General features: G+C 30.1%; 3 protein-coding genes across 3 annotated transcripts; 1 reads left to right on the top strand and 2 right to left on the bottom strand.

Annotated features, from left to right (window-relative positions):
* Positions 1 to 6181: 6181 nt before the first annotated feature.
* Positions 6182 to 7919, bottom strand: LOC122857483 (THO complex subunit 6-like). The gene is made up of 5 exons (XM_044159670.1): positions 7693 to 7919; positions 7331 to 7558; positions 7060 to 7227; positions 6778 to 6940; positions 6182 to 6550 (listed from the first exon to the last, which is right to left on the bottom strand). Exons 1-5 carry the CDS (start codon positions 7806 to 7808, stop codon positions 6230 to 6232), a joined length of 996 nt encoding a protein of 331 aa, XP_044015605.1. The 5' UTR covers positions 7809 to 7919; the 3' UTR covers positions 6182 to 6229.
* Positions 7920 to 13128: 5209 nt separating this feature from the next.
* Positions 13129 to 18112, top strand: LOC122857484 (Fanconi anemia group D2 protein-like). Its single transcript, XM_044159671.1, is given in 9 exon segments — positions 13129 to 13873; positions 13966 to 14239; positions 14320 to 15959; positions 15962 to 16177; positions 16227 to 16304; positions 16307 to 17156; positions 17243 to 17460; positions 17547 to 17755; positions 17843 to 18112. Coding segments are annotated over 9 exon segments (4248 nt in total). The 5' UTR covers positions 13129 to 13293; the 3' UTR covers positions 18026 to 18112.
* Positions 18113 to 18282: 170 nt separating this feature from the next.
* LOC122857485 (alpha-mannosidase 2-like) lies at positions 18283 to 22442 on the bottom strand. The gene is made up of 2 exons (XM_044159672.1): positions 19296 to 22442; positions 18283 to 19193 (listed from the first exon to the last, which is right to left on the bottom strand). The coding sequence occupies exons 1-2, from the start codon at positions 21765 to 21767 to the stop codon at positions 18612 to 18614; spliced, it is 3054 nt and encodes a 1017-aa protein (XP_044015607.1). The 5' UTR covers positions 21768 to 22442; the 3' UTR covers positions 18283 to 18611.
* Positions 22443 to 22611: the final 169 nt, after the last annotated feature.

Genomic DNA, 22611 nt, shown 5'->3' on the forward strand with positions numbered 1-22611 from the left:
ATAGAGTAAGGCTAGCTGGATTCAAAATGGATGAAGAACAAGTATCAAATTTATTTTTCACTTTTGAATTAATACAGGATAGCATCAGGTTATTATATTTTATTTTAATAGATAGTTGATCTTGACTCGACTGGATCAAGAAAAGAATATTGAATTTATTTTTTTTTCAAATAATTTTTTCTTGATCCAGCCTTGTTCCAGAATGGATCAGGCTATCCCTGTTAAGGATAAAATAGAGATGGCCTGATGCTATCCTGACCAGGCAATTTGTAGAACCTATGAGGATAAAAAGTTAGTTTCGAATTATCGAATGCCTGAATGGCCGAGCGTGTCAAGTACTAGCGTTGTAATCCCGTGTCGAAGGGTTCGAACCCCGGTCGTAGCAATAATTAGTTAGGTAAATTATCAATTAGGTCAGTTTGTAATAATAAAGTTTATCTGTATTCTGTTAAGCGTTAGTTTTCAAATTAAAAAAAAAAATAAATTTGAAATTATCAATTTTTTTTTTTTGAATAAATCATGTATCCTGATCCAGTTTCGATCCGGAATCTGGATCCATTATGGATCATGTATCTTTACTACAGCCTGATCAGGTATCCTGATCCATTCTGGATCCGAACCTTACGAAAAAGCGTTACATCCTGATCAGGTTCGGATCCAGTATCTGGATCCAGATTGGATTTGAAATCAGGCAAGCCTGATCAGGGCTTGATCCGAACCTGACCTGAATTTCTACTCGGGCGATTTTTGATTATTTTCGAGAACGTGCACAAAAAATTTCCTGTGGATAGCCCGTCGAATATATAAATAGATGTGGATATATGTATATATATTTGTAAGTGGCTGAGGACCAGTTTAACTGTACGTTTTCATGATATGACTACGAAATTCGTTGTGCCGCTGCGTCATTTCCATGTATATGGGACCAAATATATATTACTCCTACTTTCATTTTTGATTATCTATACGTATTTACTCTGCTGGAAATATTTCTCCGATTTTAGTCCAACTTCTATACGCTTTTTTAGAATTCCTGTACCCAAAAAAATGAGTAAAACATACAAAACTCTGAGAGAAATGACGAAAAAAAATCGGAGAAATTTCTCCGCCATCAGGTCATTTCACATTTGCGTAACATTTCGGAAATAACCAGAGAAAAGGTGGAAAAACTCGGAGAAAAGTCGGAGTGATTTTGATCAGAGTACGAATACAAGTTTTTTGATTATTTAGTTCTAAGTTTATGAATTTGATAATGCTTAAATAATAAAATAGGTAATGAATAAAAATTATTCTAAGCAGCAATCTTTCATCCAGAAATTTTTCATCCGGAGATCTTTTATGGAAAATATATAAAATTTTCCAAAGTATGAAAATTGCCCGAAATACTTTCAAGATACCCGAATTCGCATGTAAAAAATACAAATCAGGGACAGGTATTTTCTATAAATAAATAGTATGGCCGATTTTAAAACTCAAATGCATAAAGATTTAAAAATTTGAAAATCGATTCAAGTGAAGACTGTATTTTCTTACTTGGAGAAACTTTTCTGTGATTAAACGAGAATACTTCAATGAATAGATTAAGAATAAATTTTAAAATTGAACACGAAAAAATGGAAGAAAAAAATTTCCCAATCAAAAAAATTTCTCGCTCTAGGTCACGTGAAAATTTTTGTTTTTTACAAAAAAATTTGATTAGATAAAAATAATTTCTTTTTTTTTACAAATTTTTTATTATTTTTTAAAACATTATTATTTTGTTTAAACTGAACAACACTCATTACATGCACAAAAAGTTTTGATTTCATAGCATCGATTTTATTCTTGATTGAAGAATATTGTTTTCCTTTCAACGAAAGTTACTTGAATTGTAACAATGTTCCTGTTCTAAAATGTTATAGAAACGTTCAGCTGTATGTAAATTTTCTCAAATCAAGAAATTTTTTGACCGAAACAAAATTCAGGTTTTCATTTGAAATGAATTATGAGCCGAGAAAACAACTTGTAATTTAAAGCAGGATTAATGTCGTTCCGAAAATAGTATGGCCGATTTTAAAACTCAAATGCATAAAGATTTAAAAATTTGAAAATCGATTCAAGTGAAGACTGTATTTTCTTACTTGGAGAAACTTTTCTGTGATTAAACGAGAATACTTCAATAAATAGATTAAGAATAGATTTTAAAATTGAACACGAAAAAATGGAAGAAAAAAATTTCCCAATCAAAAAAATTTCTCGCTCTAGGTCACGTGAAAATTTTTGTTTTTTACAAAAAAATTTGATTAGATAAAAATAATTTCTTTTTTTTTACAAATTTTTTATTATTTTTTAAAACATTATTATTTTGTTTAAACTGAACAACACTCATTACATGCACAAAAAGTTTTGATTTCATAGCATCGATTTTATTCTTGATTGAAGAATATTGTTTTCCTTTCAACGAAAGTTACTTGAATTGTAACAATGTTCCTGTTCTAAAATGTTATAGAAACGTTCAGCTGTATGTAAATTTTCTCAAATCAAGAAATTTTTTGACCGAAACAAAATTCAGGTTTTCATTTGAAATAAATTATGAGCCGAGAAAACAACTTGTATTTTAAAGCAGAATTTTTGCACTTTCGCTGAAACGTTGATCTTGATTAAAACATGAAGGTTTTAAAGTAACAGTCTGACTACTGTAACGATATTCTAAATTCATTTCAGATATTTTCTTTTGTTAATTCAAAGTATACTTTTTTATCCATGGTAAAAATATAGATAATATATTAAGATTTCAAATGAAAAATTTCTTTAAATGAGATATCATCGTTTACTATCAAGATATTCTGATAAATAATAACGACTCAAAAATCTTAGTTGAAACTTTTTATTCTAAAACTCTGATTTCAAATCCATTGTTTTAATATGTTGAATCATGTCTAATTTAATCAAGCATCAGAGTCATTTCACATTTTGGGATTTTAACTTTTTAGATATTTCTTATTTTATAGAATGGAAGAACTCGATCGTTTTCGGAGATTTTTATCAGATTAAGAAATTATCTCTATTTAAGATTTGAGTAGCATATTTCAATTTTATTTTTTATTTATTGAACGTCAATAAATTTATGATGAATGTTTGAGTTCTTTGAATAAATGTCTTATTATAATAATTTATTGAAATGTTCTATATAAATTTTTTAAAGTAATGAAATTTTCATCTAAGGAATTATCTTTTCAATTCCTACAAGATCATTTTTATCAGGAATATTTTTATTCAAAATGTATCAATTTTGTTTCGTTGAAAATTTCAACCTCTAAATAATTTCTGAAACGGAGAAAATTGTAAACCAATAAAAATCAGGGACAGGTATTTTCTATATACAGAAGGGATTAAAAATTTTATGAAGAATAGTATGTTGACGATAGTATATGTATTATAGTAAAATCGTTTAAACTGCGCCATATTCTCTCACAGATAAGATTTCACACAATAATTGTGTGCGTGAGCGACCAAACCCCGCCTAAAGGTCAAATCCCTATTCATGCTCCTCATGAAGCCTTGCAAATTAAAAAAAAAAAATTATAATTGTCGTGAAAATGTTTTAACATGTTTTTTTTCCAAGACATTGAGAGGATTTTGATAGATCTCGAGAATGTCTCTCTCGCAATAATATATTGAAGTCTATAATTCTATTGATAATAAGAATTATTATTATATTCGAGTAAAAAAATAGCTAATAAAATATAAGCGATCTGCATATATTTATATGTGTTTTTTAAGCATAAATAAGCGAGACTGAAGAGGACGAAGCAAAAAAAATGAAGATGCGGAAAAAGACCCGTCAGAAAGAATATATATATATACAATACTTCATGTCACAGTAGGTAATTTCGAATAAGAAACTGTATAAACGAAAAAAGAATCTGAGAAAAAAAAATGTAAAATATAAATAACAACAAAAAAAAACTGAAAAGAAACATTTTTCATTTTTTTTTATATTTGATATATTTATTGTTTTTATTTTTTTTCAAGATCCATAAAGCCAGCTCAAATGCATATATAGAGAACATGTATGATTTTGTACATGATGATTATTTTGTATTGTTTTGTATTCATTTCTACGTGTGAGGTGTCACTGCGATACCGGATATGATATACTTTAACACGTTAATGGGTCAATTCACTTTCGACGATAATCACATGAAAATTCGTATTGATAATTACATATTTAAATATTCAACACATGACAATTAATTACTTGAAAGTAAAACTACTATCAAGAGAATTATTCTTGGAACAATGACCTTGGTTTTTTTTTTTTTTCGCAAGACTTGCAAATTGAAGAGTGGGTAGAGAAATTTTTTTTTTTCTTTTTAAAAAATAGAATATAGTATATAATATTTTAGTTAAAAAATTTCATTCTTTTTTTCCATTTTATATTAAGTATTATAAATGAAAAATATACAAAAAATATAAATATGTATAACGTTTTGAATAAAGTGAAAAAAATTATTCATTCAATACACGACATGAATCAACGTTTTCGGAAGTTGAATTATAAGAAAAATAAAAATTAAAAAAACCGAATCAATCAAATAAAAAAATTTTAACTTGACAATTCTTCAAATCTTAAATAATCTTGTTTAATGAGTAAATGAATAAAAACTACCAATTTTTCTACGTGCATTGTTTCGTTTTATAAATTGACAATAAAATTTTACATACGTTTCTGTTTTTAATGATCTTCTTAAATATATATAAAATATTTCAAATAATCACAGAAAAAAAAAAAGAAAAATTATTTTTATTATCAAACTGTTTATTATAAACCGAATATTTAATTTTTCTTTGTTTCAATGAGAAATTTTTATCATTATTTATTAGAAGTATTTAATTTTTTTTGTTTCATGTTTTCGAAGGTGGGTCAATGGAATTCGTATTTTTTTATTTATTCATTTATAAGGTATTCGACCAACTTCCTTTTAATAATGCAGTTTATTTTAATGTCGTTGGACAAATAAGGTATGGATCCACAGACAACCGAAAATTTTTAAATATAAAAAAGGGGGAGAAGAAGCTTTCGCCGAAAATCATTTCGGGTTTGGTGAAAACCTTGATCCCTCCACGTGCGCGGATCTTTATTTCAAAGTTTCACAAACCACATTATTTTTTATTCAATTTTTATTTTATTTTTTATTTGATCTTTTCTTAAATGTGGGCGTATTCATACTTGCACTTCCTACGCAAATTGTGCCTGCGTTCTCTTTACATGATTTTTTTTTTCAGTTCCATATACCTTCAACATACTTTTATATACCATACTTTTATTTTCACTTCTACGAAAGTATTCAACTATTTAAAAATTATACTAAAATCTTTTTCTTTTTCTATTAACATGAATTATATTATTATCATTGGGGTATTATAATTATAATTTGTTCACAGAATTGAAACTTTTAAAATATTCTATTAATTTTTATTTACTATATAAATATGATTGAAAATAAAAATTTAACATATATATATTTTCAGTATTAAGTTAAAGAAACAAGGGAAATAAATGTGAGCTGATCTTTATAATAAACTTGGCAAAAATCACAATAGCAAGGCATCTTGACCTTGATTTCCAAGCCCTTTCTTCTTCTTGCAGGTGAGCTCGTATTGTCTCGAAAGCGAAAGATAGAGCGCGCTTGACTTAAGAAGCAATTTTGCGCTTGGACGTCCTCTAAGGACGTCAGGTTTTTGAGAAAGATGATACCTCCAACTAACATTTTATATATAGTCACACTATAGCTTTTCAGTGAGCCTCAAAAATATATATATATATACATTTGTCGTTGTTGGCATTGAAAATATGACGTAAGTTTTATCCTGTCCTTCCTTTTTAACATCATTCGTAGATCCTAGATAGCAATAAGTTATTCACGTAATGAAATTAGCCTTTTTGTTTTTCATAATCATATTTTTTATTTCGTTTTCATATCAACAACTATGGACAGTCAGATAAATTGTGAAATCAAAATAAAAAAAAATAAAAAACGTGAAATGAACTTTCAAGTATAATATTCATGAGTAATAAAATAGCATTTAAAAATAAAATGATGACGATGATGATAAGTGACCAACAAATAATTTCATATTTTGAATAATAAAGTCAATGCTATATACAAAAATTTGAAACTTATAATTGATATTTATTTTAAAACTATGAATAATGGTTTTTAACTTATTTTTTATTCTTTATAAACTATGCAAACTTAAGAATAAATTCTCGGTAATTAAAGTTTGTACAAATGTCAATGTTGTTACTAGATCCAGAAATACTGAGAATTTTTTGAGGTTTTTCACAATGTACAATGCTGTATACAGTTTTACTTGACGTAGGGACCTTGGCTAGTACTTCACCCTGATAATTGAGGTGATAAACTGCAGGCATACACCCCCCTGCTATTATACGTTCATCGTGAATTGATGCTACGTGAATGCCCTCGTCCGGAAGGTCGAAGATCGTTGCTGTTTCCATCGTTCGAAGGTGCCACAAAGACAAACTTGGACCTCCACCACATAACTGTAATATGGAATCATTTTATTAAATTTAATAAATTGATTTTGAATATTATTTCAAGTTTTTTTTTTATATATATAAAAAAAAACAATAATCATGACACTTGTATCTAATTTTAGATCAAGTATGAATTTAAATAAATATTTTATTCTATTTTAATCCGTGAAATTTAATTGATTTTACATTATTGTTTTTTTTTTTTTTTTTTTTTTTTTACAGATAATTCTTACCAGCCAGTCTTCAGTAAAATCAACAGCACCAATCCATTTACCTAACTTTGGTCTACTGATTTGGCCATTCAAACTTGGAGTAAGAGTACTTGTGTGCTCTAGATTACGTAAATCCCAAAACTTTACTGTTCCATCCTCACTTGCAGATGCCAATTGATCACGTCTGAAAATTAAATAAAAAAATATTGTTAAAATTGAAATTTCCATTCACAAGTCAATAGAGTTTTGTTAAATTAAAACTAAAAAACATTTTAACTTTAAATATTAATTAAAAATATTTACAGTTGGGCTAAACAATGAATGTAATTCTCATGACTCTCCATACATCTCAAAATTTTTCCATTATCCAAATTTATAACATAGATTTTGTTATCACCACATCCAGCGTATAATAAATGTTTTTCCTTTGAATATACCATAGAATTGACATCAGGTTTTTCAGAAGTGTCCCTAAAAAAAAAGAAAACATTTATTAATAATAGTTAGTTAATCAATAAAATTCAATTGTTAATAAAAAAGTCAATATGTAGACTGATAATACTTGAAAACTTACTTGTCAGTTGGTATTTGTATGGTCCAAGATATATTTTTCCTAGATGCTTTGTTTGACTTGACAATTTTCCAGTCCCATCCTGTTATTTCTCCAGAAGTTCCAGTGATTAAAAAATCATCTGTTGTAACCATACTCTGGACACACTGATTCACATATGCAGTGAATTTATATATTGGCGCTTGATAATCATAATTATCTATTTGGTTTGGTTCAAATGACTTGAGAAGACTTGTTAAAGATAATAAAATATGTTATTGTTATGAATCAAATCAATTTAGCAAGTTATTGTTTATTCTAACCTCACTTTTTGGTAGAACAACAAAACAATAAATTAAAAAGCAATTTAAAGTATTTTAACTTACTCAAAAACTGATACATCTCCATAAAGACTTCCAGCAATAAGAAATTTGCCATTAGGTGAAAATATTTGACAAAAAATTGTGTTGTAAAACAATTTACGATTTGAAATTTCTGGCATGATTTTATCAATATTTACAATTGTTTACAATCGTTATTCGTTTAAGATCATTCGCAGGGATGGGCATATTGTGAGTTTTTGAGTTGTTTACAATTATCCATGGATAAAACGTTTAAAACAGGATAAAACGGATAAAACCCACGTGATCTCTCAGTAACTCAAATTTTGACCATATAATTTTTTTTAGCTACATCTTTTCCTTAGCTACTGCTTGTTCTGAGTCATTTATTTATTTAACAAATAAAATACATGTTATTCGTTTTAAAAAAATAAAAATGTCCAAGGAAAAGCAGTAGCTAAGGAAAAGATGTAGCTATGAATTAATGTAAGCAAATTATGTTTTAAGCAACATCAATTCCTTAGCTACATCCTTTTCTTAGCTACATTTTTTCCTTAGCTACTGCTTGTGCTAAATATGTCACACAATGTCACATCAATTCCTGAGAAATTTTCCGGGATTGTAATTCATTTTGGTTACTTTTGATGATAGTTCCAAGTTTCACCGCTAGAGAGAGATGTTTTATACAAATGGATAAAACTAAGAATGTTTTAAACTATGTTTTAAACATAGTTTTAAACATGGTTTAAAACATCATGTTTTATACATGCCCATCCCTGATCATTCGTGTCAGCAGCATATATGTAATACTACTATATTGCTAACATCCTATCTTCCCAATAAGTGGAGCTTTTCTGGAGGCAAGAGCGTCGACGATATGTCCTTCTCTTTTCAGAGCAGTAAAAAATGAGAAAGAGTAGGGAGCGTAGGGAGGGTTCGGATTAACTCGACAACTCACCAATACTATTTTTACTTTCTCACGTATATAGTAGTATTACATATATGGTCAGCAGTCCAATTCACAGGGCAAATTTTTTACAATTTAGGGCTTTTTTTGCCGCTGATGGCGCTTGTAAAAATTTTTTTTATATAGATTTTACATACAAAAGCTTCACAAGCGCCGTGAGTGGTGAAAAAAAGCCCTAAGTTGTAATGCCCTGCACCCCTATTCACAGGGCATTACAATTTAGGGCTTTTTTCATCCACCGGTGACGCTCGTGGAGCTTTATATGTAAATCTATATAAAAAATTTATAAGCGCCATCAGTGGCAAAAGCTCTAAATTGTATAAAATTTGCCCTGAATACGGGTGCTGTGAATTGGACTGCAGCACCCGTATTCAGAGGATGTTCTCATTAGGGCGTTTTTTCCGATGGTAGCGTTTGTGAAGCCTTTCTATATGAAATCTATATAAAAAAAATTTTGTCAAGCGCCATCAGCGGAAAAAAAAAGCCCTAATGAGAACAATTTTGCCCCGTGAATACGGGTGCAGAGTTGCCACCACTGAAATATGTATATAGTATATCATACATCAGTATCATACACTGTACACTGTATTGCACTGTATGATAGAGTAGGTGCATTCCTTTAATAAAAATTTTTTTTTCGTTTTGCAATTTCGCCCTGTAGTACCGACTAAAAACTAGAAACAGAAACAACGACAAAAGTGATAAGTTTCTCTATGCAATATTCCAGGCTTTACAGATTACGATATTGTGTGGTACGACCGATGTGACAATAACAAACAAACACAACCAGTCAATTTTCTATTTATTTCAGTTTGATATAAACATTGAACAGTTATCCATCTAATAATTGGAAGCCAAAAAAAATAATGTCATGTGCCAGTACTGCCACTACAAGAAACAGCTTTTTCCTATAAAATTTTGGCCGGTATTACAGGGCGAAATTGCAAAACGAAAAAAAAATTTTTTTCGCTCTGCACTTTCGCCCTGTAATACCGACAAGTAGCTAGAAACAAAAACAACGACAAAAGTGATAAAACTCTCCATGCAATATCCTAGACTTTACTAATGTCTAGTACGACCTATGTGACAATAACAAGCAAGTACACTAAGTCTATTTTCTATTTATTTCAGTTTGATATAACAATTGAACAGTCATTTAGGTAATTCTTCCAATAATTGGAAGCTTAAAAAAATAATGTCATGTGCCAGTACTGCCACTACAAGAAATAGCATTTTCCTATAAATATTTCGTCAGTATTACAGGGCGATATTGCAGAGCGAAAAAAAAATTTTTATTGAGGTGAAACACAAGTTGTTCTGTTTTACCGGTAAAGTCTGTATGCTTTTACCACTGAAATATAATAAAACTGGAAGGTGAACTCCTATGCCTAGCCAATGCACGGAGTGTCACTAGAGATAGCAATATATTGGATGGCTTTCCCTCTCACTCACGCATGCGCACATTAAATCTTGTACAGTCAACGTCAAAACAAACTAGTACTACACGATATAAAAGTTACATTATATTTCAGTACAGTCTCAACCAACTTTAGTTGACGTGACTGTACCGACAAGGACAAAAGCCCATCCATTGAATCTCTCTCTCGGCGACGCTAAGTTCGGCTTCCAGTTTTATTATATTTCAGTGGCTTTTACATACAAAAAAAATACTATTATTATTATTTTAATTTTTTCCCATATAAAACACATGGGGTGTCTACGCTATAGAAATCTCGAGAATCGAGATTGCAGCAAGATCTTGCACATAAAAATAAAAATGGAACATGTCCCATTGGCTGCGATAGTCTGGACTGACTCACTCTGGCAAGGCTTTTAAAGGCTGATTTCCACCAAAATTCTAGTAATTATCTAATATCTAGTAATGAAAGATCTTGCTCAATCTTGCTGCAAGATCTTGCAAGCATTTCTATTGGGAAACGCACTGTGGGCGTGGCCAATCGCTGTAAGCAGTTGGCAAAAAAAGAAACTAATGACTTCCAGTCAAGTCAAGAAGACTAGAAATACAGGAGGACTTACTCCCTATCTCGCCTGTATATGAAAACCGTTCCGCTATGTGATCGCCGCATAATTGAGGGGCGCTAGTAGTACCACGGTAACGTGCGCGACTTGTATCGCTTTTTTTTTACAATGCGCACAATACAAACATACTCTGACAAACATCATGTGTATAATGCTCTATTAGTGTTTGTCAGAGTATGTTTGTATTGTGCCCTAAATGTGAAAAAAAGCCCTAAATTGTAATGCCCTGTGAATTAGACTGCTGTATTTCTAGTCTTCTTGAGTCAAGTACAGTCAAGTATATCCCATTATCATAGAATTTTATTGTTTATTAAAAAAATGTTATTAACTATTGAGCATATACTTTCATGGGCACGAAAAACGAATTCCTCACGAAATTTCCTTGAAGAAAATCGTATTATATATGCGGAACATATTACGAGTATTGGTGTAAAAATTGATTCAAGTGATGAGTATCATGTGTTTGCCACTTGATATATTATCAAAATGTGATTTTACTTTGACAGGTTGTTGTTTGTCTAACCTCGAAAATGCATAGAAACTCAGATCTCTATTTCTTCTGGAATAACTGTTGCACCCAGAAACGTAAAGTCTTGTTTTTTTTTTTTTAATCAGTTTTGGTGAAAATTTTGTACCAGACATTTCAAACTATTTGTAAAAATATTATTTGTTTAATAATTTAGCATATATACTGTGTATACCACATACGAATGACTGGAAGAGGTAGTTTCCAGAAATTTACCACCAGACGTCGTGGTGAATTGTGCGTTTCCCAATAGAGTGGAGACACCGCTTAACGATACATGGTGTATAAAACTGATATAGATATATGCCATGGAGTTCTATACACCTTGATACACCTCCATGGTACACTGGCATAGTGGCATCATTACCAATGGCCCAATGCCAACCCCTGCGGCCTGCACCCGTATTCAGAGGATGTTCTCATTAGGGCTTTTTTTTCCGATGGCGGCGCTTGTGAACTCACGACACGCAAAAGTTTGCGTTTTATCATGGCTGCCGTAATTCTAAACATGGCTGCCGGAATTTTAAACATGGCGCCTCCGTCATCCAAGCTTTGAACACTAGATACACTGCACACACATTACACACAACTACACTTTTCAGTGATATTTTGGTAATATATAGTAATTTCTACTGATTTAAACGCGCGTGTGAATTTACCCGTCACCCGTGACATTGTCGAGCGGGTGGATTGAGGGTGCGAACTCACGACACGCAAAAGTTTGCGTTTTATCATGGCTTCCATAATTCTCAACATGGCTGCCGGAATTTTAAACATGGCGCCTCCGTGATCCAAGCTTTGAACACTAGATACACTACACACACATTACACACAACTACATTTTTTCAGTGATATTTTGGTAATATATAGTAAGTTCTAGTGATTTAAACACGCGTGTGAATTTACCCGCTCGACATTGTCGAGCGGGTGGATTAAATCACGGAGGCGCCATGTTTAGAATTACGGCAGCCATGATAAAACGCAAACTTTCGCGTGTCGTGAGTTCGCACCCTGAATCACGGAGGCGCCATGTTTAGAATTACGGCAGCCATGATAAAACGCAAACTTTTGCGTGTCGTGAGTTCGCACCCTTATACACCTCCATGGATTTTACATAGAAAAGCTTCACAAGCGCCACCATCGGAAAAAAAACGCCCTAATGAGAACATCCTCTGAATACGGGTGCAGCACTGCTTAGTGCTTACAAGTTACAGGCAGCGTTGCCAACCATACCATAATTATGGTATGTTTACCATATTTTGATCTTCCATACCATACCATAACGACTTTACCATATACCATAATTTAGTTGTTAAGTTAGAGAACTTTCAGTAAAATTAACTTGGCTAAAACAAAAATAAGAAATAAATTAGCTGTACCAACAATGCGTGGAATATTATTAGCTAGTCAACATGTTATTTTCAATTGAAATTGCATTAAATTTAAGCCATCCAAAGAAATGCTTTCACGTATGGCTACAAGTACTTTATATGATAAACCAAATGTTGAAGAAAAAGAAAATTATATTAATGATGATGATGATGAGTTATCGGGAGTTTCGTTTGATACAAACTAAATATTTTAATTAAAAAAAAAATTGAACAATATACCTATATTGTTTTTTAATTAAAAATATATTTTACATTAAAGAGTACTCAAATTCATATGATAAAAATTAAAAAAAATTAATATGAAAAATGTCATTATTAATAAATAATTATATTAATAAAAATAAGTAAATATGACTAAATAAATAAATAATATAAAAAAAAAATTAATTGCATGGTTTCATTTAATTTATTTCAATAAAAAATTTAAAATTTCCTTTTTTGCCATAATGGTATCCATTTTACCATATTTTCCCCTACTTCATACCATATTGCTGTTTTTAGAGTTGGCAACGCTGGTTACAGCAGCTGTATACCGGCATCATATTTACCTCCGAAGTTGCATGCAGCTGCATGGCAGTTCGGAAAGTTTAGGAATCTCAAAATAAACTCAAATCTGTCTGTTTAGTTTTTACTGATATGTAATGTCTGTGAAGATTATTGAAAACAAAAAAGATATCCATTGTGCTTCAAGTTATTAAAAATCAAATATTTAATAAATAAAAATGGACAAAAGAAACATTCGCCGTCGTGCGATGCATGGCAATTTGTTTAAAAAACCCACAATATCCAAATCATCTGATGAAGAAGAGGATATGTTTGTAAAAGCATCACAAAATTCGTCAAAAAAATTATCAAATACTCAGCGGCTTCGTATGATCGAAAGTCAATCGAAATCTCAAAATCAAGAAAATAGTCAACTGAACTCTGGCAATGATAACACTCCCAAGAAAAAGAAACAACGATCCCCAACATTATCACCTAAACGATCAAATAATTTATTATCATCAAAAAAATCACCACCTGTACCAACAAAAACACCGAGTAAAGATGATGACGAAGACAGTCTATCTGAAGTTGAAACAAGTCCACCGTTAATTAAAAAAAGCCAAAAAATACGTAGTCTGAATCATACCAAAAAACGTATAACTGAGTCTCCTCAAACATCTGTTCAGAAAAAACAACGAAAAAATAGAAATCAAATTGAAAATGATGAAGACTATAACTACGTTAATCTTGAAACATTCTTTCGAAAGTGTGGAATAACTATTTCTGACTCAAATGATCAACAAGTTTTTTCAATTGGTAACAATTAACTTTTGCTTCTTTTTCTTTTTTTATTTATTATATTTTTATTATTTGTTTGTATTCAATTAATATTTTTGATTTGTTAACAGAAAATGATTCACTTACAACTGTTAAAAAAGTTCAAGAGATTATATGCTCTGGAGTTATTCCAAAAAATCAAGTTATCACAGATTGGAAAACTTACTTGGAAGATGTTAACAATGTTAGAAAATTAATGGAACCAACAATTGTTACTGGTGAACAAAGACTTTTGGGTTCATCAGCTGGTTCCTCAGTTGTCAGAATTTTACTTCAAGTTCCAGTTCTTCAAACCGAAATAATGGAAAGTTTACTCACAAAATTAGTTGATTCTGTTTTAATTGCGTAAGTAATATTATATTATTCATTCATTTATTAATTTATTATTAATTGTTGTATTATTCAATAATAATTTTTTTGAATAGTAATTCAATGGATGAAGTTCAATGGACTCGTCTTCTTCTTCAGCAGTTTAGATTTTTGGAAATAATCCATGAACCTGAACTATTAACTACAAAACTTGAAGAATTGTTGGAAGCGAGTCCAATTTGGTTTCAACAAGAATTAATTGTCGCCTTACCAGACATTGTTACTGATCCATATCACCAAACGATTGCTGAGATACTATGCCGACTTATGGAAGAAAATAAAGAATTAACAAATGGAGTTATAAACTGTATCGGTAATTTATCATTGGGAACTGAATACCATGAAGAATTACGACAAAATATTCTCAATATACTTAATAGCAATAATTGCCCAGTCTCAAATATGTCAGAGCTGGTAAAATTTTGTATTGCTGATTGTTCAAGTATTGAAACTTTTCAAAAAGTATTGAAGGTCATTCGTCAGTTGGATATTAAACCTTTGGATGGTGAAAATTGTGAAGAATACTATACCAGTCAAATGTTGATTGTTCAAGCTTTGAAATTAAATATGCGTTTATCAAAAAAGTTATCGAATGCAGTAGTTACTATATTACTTGATACATATGAACAAGGACCAACATCAATAGATTTTATACTTTTACTTTTACTATGTAATTGTTCAACCACATTTAAAAAAAAAGGTGAAAATATACTCAAAAAACAAATTAAATGTGGTTATTACAGAGCAAGTTTACTTAATGACTTTTATGATGGTTTTAAAGAAGTTGCAAGAGATTTACAAACAACTGCTTTAAATGAAAGTAGTACACTATTAAAATCTGGTGATACAACACTTGTTAAATTTGCTGATGATTGGATACGTCAACAATTTAAAATACATTCTAAAATTCTTCATATACAACAAGAAATAATTGGAAAAATAATATTACTTATGGGAAATAATGATCAAACAGCAAAAAATGCATTGGCTATATTTCAAGCAATGACTGTCGCAGATGATGAAAAACGTTATCTACAAAATCATTGTAATCATTTAAGAATACTTATTGATAAAATTGATCAACTTGATCTTGATGAAGTTGCAACATTGAACGATATTTTATATGCATTATGTATTGATTCAAATTCAACATCGAATGCATTGGAAGAAGATTTGATGATGCTATTTCACAAACAGTTAGCAAGTGCTGATAGTTTTATTGTATGTAAAGGTGTTGCTGGTGCTGTCATGGCAATAAAACATTCAGCACAAAATCGTGATTCACTATCATCAGCAAAAAAATTATTTAACGAGGTTGTTCTTGCAGTACAAGATTGTCCACGTGCACAAGGACTTTTTTATGATAATATTAGTGAAATTATTGCAAATGAAAGTATACAAATTGATCATCGTTTTTTAACAACGATAGTAAAATCATTTGAAAATAAATTTGCTGAAACTTGTCTTAGTCATAAAGACGATTATCGTGGTGATTTGGTACCAAAATTTGAACTTAATTCACAATTTAATTATTATGTACTTTTTGGTGAAACAAAATATGGTGCAATTGTGCCAGCTTTATTTCGTCTAATTAAAATATGTTTTAAAAAAATTCCTGGTAATCTTGACGAATTAATGTCATGTGCAATTTTAATGCCAAAAGATCTTGAAACACCAGAACCAAGAACATTAGATATGATTTTTACTGTATAAATTGGTATCGTGAATTAATAAATGCTTTTGTCATAAAGGATGATCCAATAATAAAACGTCAAGTTATTCAACGACTTGATAATCTTATGCATTTACAAGGTGAACTATATATAGCATTGTCAATACTAGATAATCGCTATAAACCACCACCATGCTATTTTACAAAAATACCACCACCACCATTTATTCGTTTAGAAAAAAGTAGTAAAAGTCAAAAAATCAGCAGATAAAAATTCATCAATAAATAAAGATAACAGTATTAAAAATAAAACTAAAAATGATTCTAATGATTCGTCTGAATGGGAGTTTTGGGAAATGGGTTCATTATTGTGTATAAAAATACTATGTATTTTCGTCGTCTTGATGCATCAGTTGCACATCTTCTTGAGACTGATATTGATAATGGCTTGAAAACAAGTCATGTTTGTTTTTTAGTTAAAGAATTATTATCAATGTTAGCTGATGAAACAATGGCAACAAGACATTTTGTTGATGATCTTGTTAAATTACTTCCAAAAATATGTTCCCAATTGAAATACCTTGTTCAAGAAATTCGTGATGAACCAGAAAGTAAAGAAGATTGCAAACAAACAATAAAACTTTTATTCGAATTGCTTAGTAAAATACTTGCTTGGAAAGGATTTGATGTACCATCAAATAATGAAATACTTAAAACAGCACTTAAAACACTTGCTGAACAATGTGATCGATCGAATATTAATCTTCAATCAAAACGTGAAACAATATCAGCTTCATATACATATTTTGAATCACTATCAGATATTGTTACCCATATATCACTTGCTTATAGCTTGGTTAACTTGTGCAAAGAATTAATGAAACATTCAAAAATATTTGCTGATAGAAACCGTGAAAGACAATCTAAAATGGCATATGGATTTTTGTGTCTCGAATGGACAGATGATCAACACGTTGGACCAGTATTCAATTCATCTGTCACAGGTTTACTTAAAAATTGGATGGATTATGAAGAGTTCCGTTTGGACCGCATTACAAATGTTCTTGAAAACTTACCTGAAGAAGTGGAAAATCTGGAAAGACCACGTAGTAATTTGGAAACTATGAGGACAATTAGTCGTGTCAATTTTCACCATTTTTTCCGTACATTATTTGATGGTTTGATCAGTGGAATTAGACTTGCTCTTTCAGCTACAAACACGTAATATTTATTAATAAATTAAATTAATTATTTATAGAAGGTATAGCATATTTAAAAAATTTTCGTTTTTTTTTTTTATCTAACAGTGAAGGACAAAAAGTTCAAGTATGGCATCAAGCTGGCAAAAATTTAAAACTGCTAATGTTAATATGTCGAAAAATACCAACAAAAAGTGTTTTGAGAGTTTATTTGCGTTGTATGCCAATATTTTTGAAGCAATTTATCAACTGTGGAATTCCAGTACTTGAAAAAATACTTCGATATCAACCAGAAGAAATTACAAAAATAACCAAATTGATACAAGGTAAAAATTTTTCGATCCAACTTATTTTAATTATTTGATTTTTTGCTTATAGTTTAATTTATATGTACTTTTTATCAATATTATAGCTGGAACAAAATTTTTGAATGCTGTTTGCTGTCATGCAACAGAAAAAAAAGATATCTCATTAACTAATCTCGTACCAGCAGCAAAACTGATTGTTGAACAATTGCTGTATCAAATTAAAGCTATGCTTGTTGCAAATCATAGTTCACCAGCTTTTTGGATGGGAAATCTTATTAATAAAAATTTGGATGGAGAACAAATTCTATCACAGGTTCGTTGAGTTAATTTTTGTGTATCAATAATATTTTGTATTCTTTATACTTTATTTAAATTATTATTTTCAATATTTTTTTTATAGAATACTTCGGATGAACAATCAATTCCTGATGTTACCAATGATAACAGCCTTGATGATAATGATCTTCAATCTGATGTATTATCAGATGTAGAAAGTAGTATTTTTGATCTTGAGGCTGGTGGTGATGAAGATGATGATGATGCTACTAATGATAATGAACAAGTATTATATAATTCAGATTAATATAATAAAAAATTAGTTAAATATCTTTTTTATAAAAAATACTTCAAAGTTGTTATTATAATTATTATAAACTATAAGAATCGGTAAGAAATATGACGGATTCTACTAGTAGACTGTGTCATCAGGACTACCCGTAGTTTTATGTAGAATAAGTACATGAATAAGTATTAAGTTTCTGTTAGACTACTGGTTGGTCGTTATTTGGACTTAGATGCGAGAAAATATCAATAAAAATACAGAAAAAGTTATAACTTTATTTTTATAAATTTATTAAATTTATTGTGCAGTACTTATATACCTATATGAATAAATTAGATTAAATTCGAAAACTAAAATACTCATTTTTAAACACAGCTCATTTCATTCAAAAGTTCAAAAATGCGTTGACAATAATCATATAACATTAATTTTTTTGCCTAAAATAAATATTTAGATAACACATAAATAGAATAAATTTTTCATGGATGGAAGACTAGGAGTCAATATTTTTATCATAATTTATAAATAATCCATCATGAAAATGAAATTCGGTCATAAATGTTTTTTTGACTATAAAAAAAAAATACTAAGTTGTTAAGAATAAAATCTAAGACTGTGTTTGATGAAATAAAACAGATAAAAGTTGATTTGGGCATAATTGAATAATTGGTGATTTTAAAGTTGACCCAACACTGTTAAAAGTAAGTGATGTTTCGGAAATAGTCCAATGTTCACTAATATTGATAAACTTTGCAAGATTAATTTCACCAGTTGAACTAATATTAAAACGTTTAAATGTTGATTCTTCTCCCAAGCATGTATCTAATGGTTGTCGATGTAGCACTACACCGATACCTTTGTCAGTTGTATCTGGCAGTGGAAAAACACGAAAACTTATTACACTAATGTCAATTGGGAGATCAGTGTATAGTGGTGAAAAATATGGATTTAAATCTATTGAAGATGACTCATGAGGGTGCATAACAATTGTTGGATGAAGCAATTCTTCTGCAGCAAGATGTCCACCAACTGATAACATTCCTGCTGGGTTATTTGGTACTGATGATTTACATGACATTTTTTTTTTCTCCAAAATTACTATAAATTTATGTTTTGTGTTCAAATTATCAGTGACACCTTGCTCAAGACCACGCTCATCATCTTGCATAAGTCGACGATCTTGCATTATCTGAAATAAACAATTTGTTAAATATTTGAATAATAAAAACGATTACTCGACCTGTGTTGTCATTGATCAATAATTACGAGGTGAATATAAATTACAACTTACTTCGAATTGACCAGAGCCCATCGATGCTGCACCCAAAGGTTGACCTGTTAAAATTGTTAATCTAGCTCGTTTGTCTTCAATATAACCTGCAGCTGGTAGTGGATAATAATTAGCCTGTATTGGTAATTTTGAAAATCTTTGTCGTCTAATCATATTTAAACCATTTAAATCAGTAAAAAATTCATCGTTAGATACAATATCTGTATTAAATTTCATAGCTAATTCAAAATTTGTTGTTTTCGATATATCAACTTCATTGATAATATGAAGACCAAGACCATCGGCACCGGATGAATGAAATAATGTACACGTATGTCGTACATGAGAAAGTACAAGATAAACTTTTGAATAAATTGGTCCAGTTATAACATGAATGGCCCAATCGTTTGTTGTATAAAGTGGATCTGGTTTTGGTTTATCTGGTAAAAATAAATATGCACCACTTTGTGGTCTTGGCGCACTAACAGTACCATACTTGACAAATTCCAAATGAACTGGAAATGTTGTGTTGGCAATATTTAAAGATTTTAAAAATCCAGATTTACTGAATGTTGCTATTAATTCTGGTTTATAGCCAATTGAAAATTCTTGTGTATGAGGTAATATTTGAATTCGTTCAAATGCTGGTACAGAATTTGGTGGTATTGCAGTATTGTAAATTTGTATATTTGCAATATGAGAAGTTGATGGTAGTGCTTTTCTTTGAACGGGATAAATAAAATATGTAGTGATACCAAAACCAGGTACGTTAGCTAAAAATGATAGTTCATATTTTGAATCTGATAGTGTAGCTGAACTAATAAATATAGGCGATATTTGACATTCAATTGATTGTCCATTTCTATCCGTAACTCTAACAAAAGGCATCGAAATAATTAAACTTTGAACTTTTTTTCGTTCTCGTGGTAATGAATTATAAATTAATATTTTTTCTGGTGTTGCATTATCAATAAATATAATTGTTTGACGTTCTCCAATACTTGTATGATGTGATCTCATTTCATCCATAATTAAATATTTTGATTCTTCATTAAGACCAAAACTTGGTGATGGTTTTTTGTTATGTTGTAATAAATGTGCAGCAGCTATTTGTAATACATGATTTGAATTATTAAGTGCTTTTATCATTTTTTTTGCATAATCAATAACAACATGATCTTTAGCTGTTCCAGTTACTCCATCGTGATGCTGAAAAAGTGCATGCAATTGTCTAGCATCAACTAAACGTTTTTCTAAACTATTTTTTATTAAATTATGATAACCATTTGCCCAACCAACTGCAGCAAGTATTTCTGATGCTCTTAATGTACTTAAAAGTACACGATCAAGTTGTTTATGATATGGTCTTGATGTGTAATATCCACTCCAATAATGATCATCCCGATCAGCATACGTAAAAAAATCACCAGATAATTTTGGTAATTCTTTATCTTTCAATTCATTCTTCATTGCATTAAAATAATCAGTTAATGTACCAAATTGTATTTTAACATGTAGATTATCGTTGTTATTCATATAATCAAATAAACGTTGATAATTATCATATTGTTCATCCCATTCAGTACTTTGACTGTAACGAAAATCATCACCAAGTGGTGCAAGAACAACATTTGACTTAAATAATTGTGATTTTTTTCTATACTGATCAAGTAAAAGCTCAGCGCGTTTTGCAACATTTTTATCAGTTATAACTTGTGGATTAACCCGCCAAGGACATGATAATCCAAATTTTGGTAATCTGAAAAAATCAAATTGACAACAAATTTTTGGATCCGGACCACATGTATGAGGCACATCATAACTATAAAATGGCATAACATGGGTTAATAACTCAGTCGAGCCATTATGATCCCACAATTGTCGCCATTTAAACTCAAGATTTTTACCTTTGGCTAGATATTTTTTTACACTATAATGAACACGTTGAATAATTAAATTTTCAACACCAGAATTTTTAAGTAAATATGGCATAGTCGGAGACAGACCAAAAGGATCAATAGCCCAGCTTGACATTGGTATGTAATCGAGATTTTCTTTAAGCCATTGATGGCCTTGTGTCAATTGAGTAAGTTGCGCTGACCAGTGAGAGACAGCTTCGTCTGGCATTACCCAACCACCACCAACAATTTCTAATTGCCCATCAACAATAAGCCGTTTTACCAATTTTTTTGTATCTGATGATTGATCATCCCACCAAAGTTTAAAAAATGATATTTCTGCCCAAATAAATTTACGTCTTTTGTCATAAGATAATTTGGTAACCATATTACTCAATATTCTTTGTGTTTTATGTTCATAATATTTTTCAAATGTCTCTAACCAGCCTGGATCATTATGTGAATGTGGTACAACAAAAACATTCAGTTTTCTTGTTGTATTCCATTGCTTTTCATCATATGTTATTGGCCAACCTTGCTTCCAAACACCACCATCTGGATTGTCAAAGTCTAATTGTCGATACAAGTCTAACATTTGTATATCAACATTTGGAATTTTAAGGGAATTATGATTACAGGTTAAATTTTTATTAACATTATTTTGATAAAATAATTTATTTAAGGGTGCATTTTTTGTTTGTATCAATCAATTTTTGTGAAATAATATTTCTTGTATCTCATTCAGCACTTTTTTATTATGATTAACATCATTTTCAAGTTTTGATATACGGTTTTCCAGTTTTATTGGGTTATCATTTTCGACAGTAACTTTTGAACTTTTTAAACCTTTCAATAATTTATCATCGATCATAAAATAAGTTATTAAAATCATTGATATCAGTGACACCATTCCGATGATAACAAGCCATTTAAAATATCGGCGAATTAACTTTATCATTTTCATTATTTTTTATTTTAAATTGCACTCAAATAGTTGAATATTAACATGTATTAACTGCGACAAGTTTTATGCATATTGATTGTGTATTTTTTTATTATTTCGAAATTCCATTACTGGTTTAATAGGTTTTAAACTTTCAATATAAGTGTAACTGAAAATTTTAAGAAAAAATGACACTTTTTTTAAAGAAAAACACATGCAATAATAATGTGTACGTAACCGGTAAATAGGCACTGTAAATTTAATATTTATATTTTATATGTCGGTAGCAGTCGGTAGCAGTGATGGGTAATTTGACGATTTTTGGGGTATCAGCAGTCCAATTCACAGCACCCGTATTCAGCACCACCAGTTTCACAGAACAAATTTTATAATTTAGGGCTTTTTACCGCTGATGGCGCTTGTAAAAATTTTTTATATAGATTTTACATACAAAAGCTTCACAAGCGCCGTGGTGGTGAAAAAAGCCCTGAATTGT

The sequence above is a fragment of the Aphidius gifuensis genome, linkage group LG5 (genome assembly GCF_014905175.1).
Source record: "Aphidius gifuensis isolate YNYX2018 linkage group LG5, ASM1490517v1, whole genome shotgun sequence".
Taxonomy (NCBI): domain Eukaryota; kingdom Metazoa; phylum Arthropoda; class Insecta; order Hymenoptera; family Braconidae; genus Aphidius; species Aphidius gifuensis.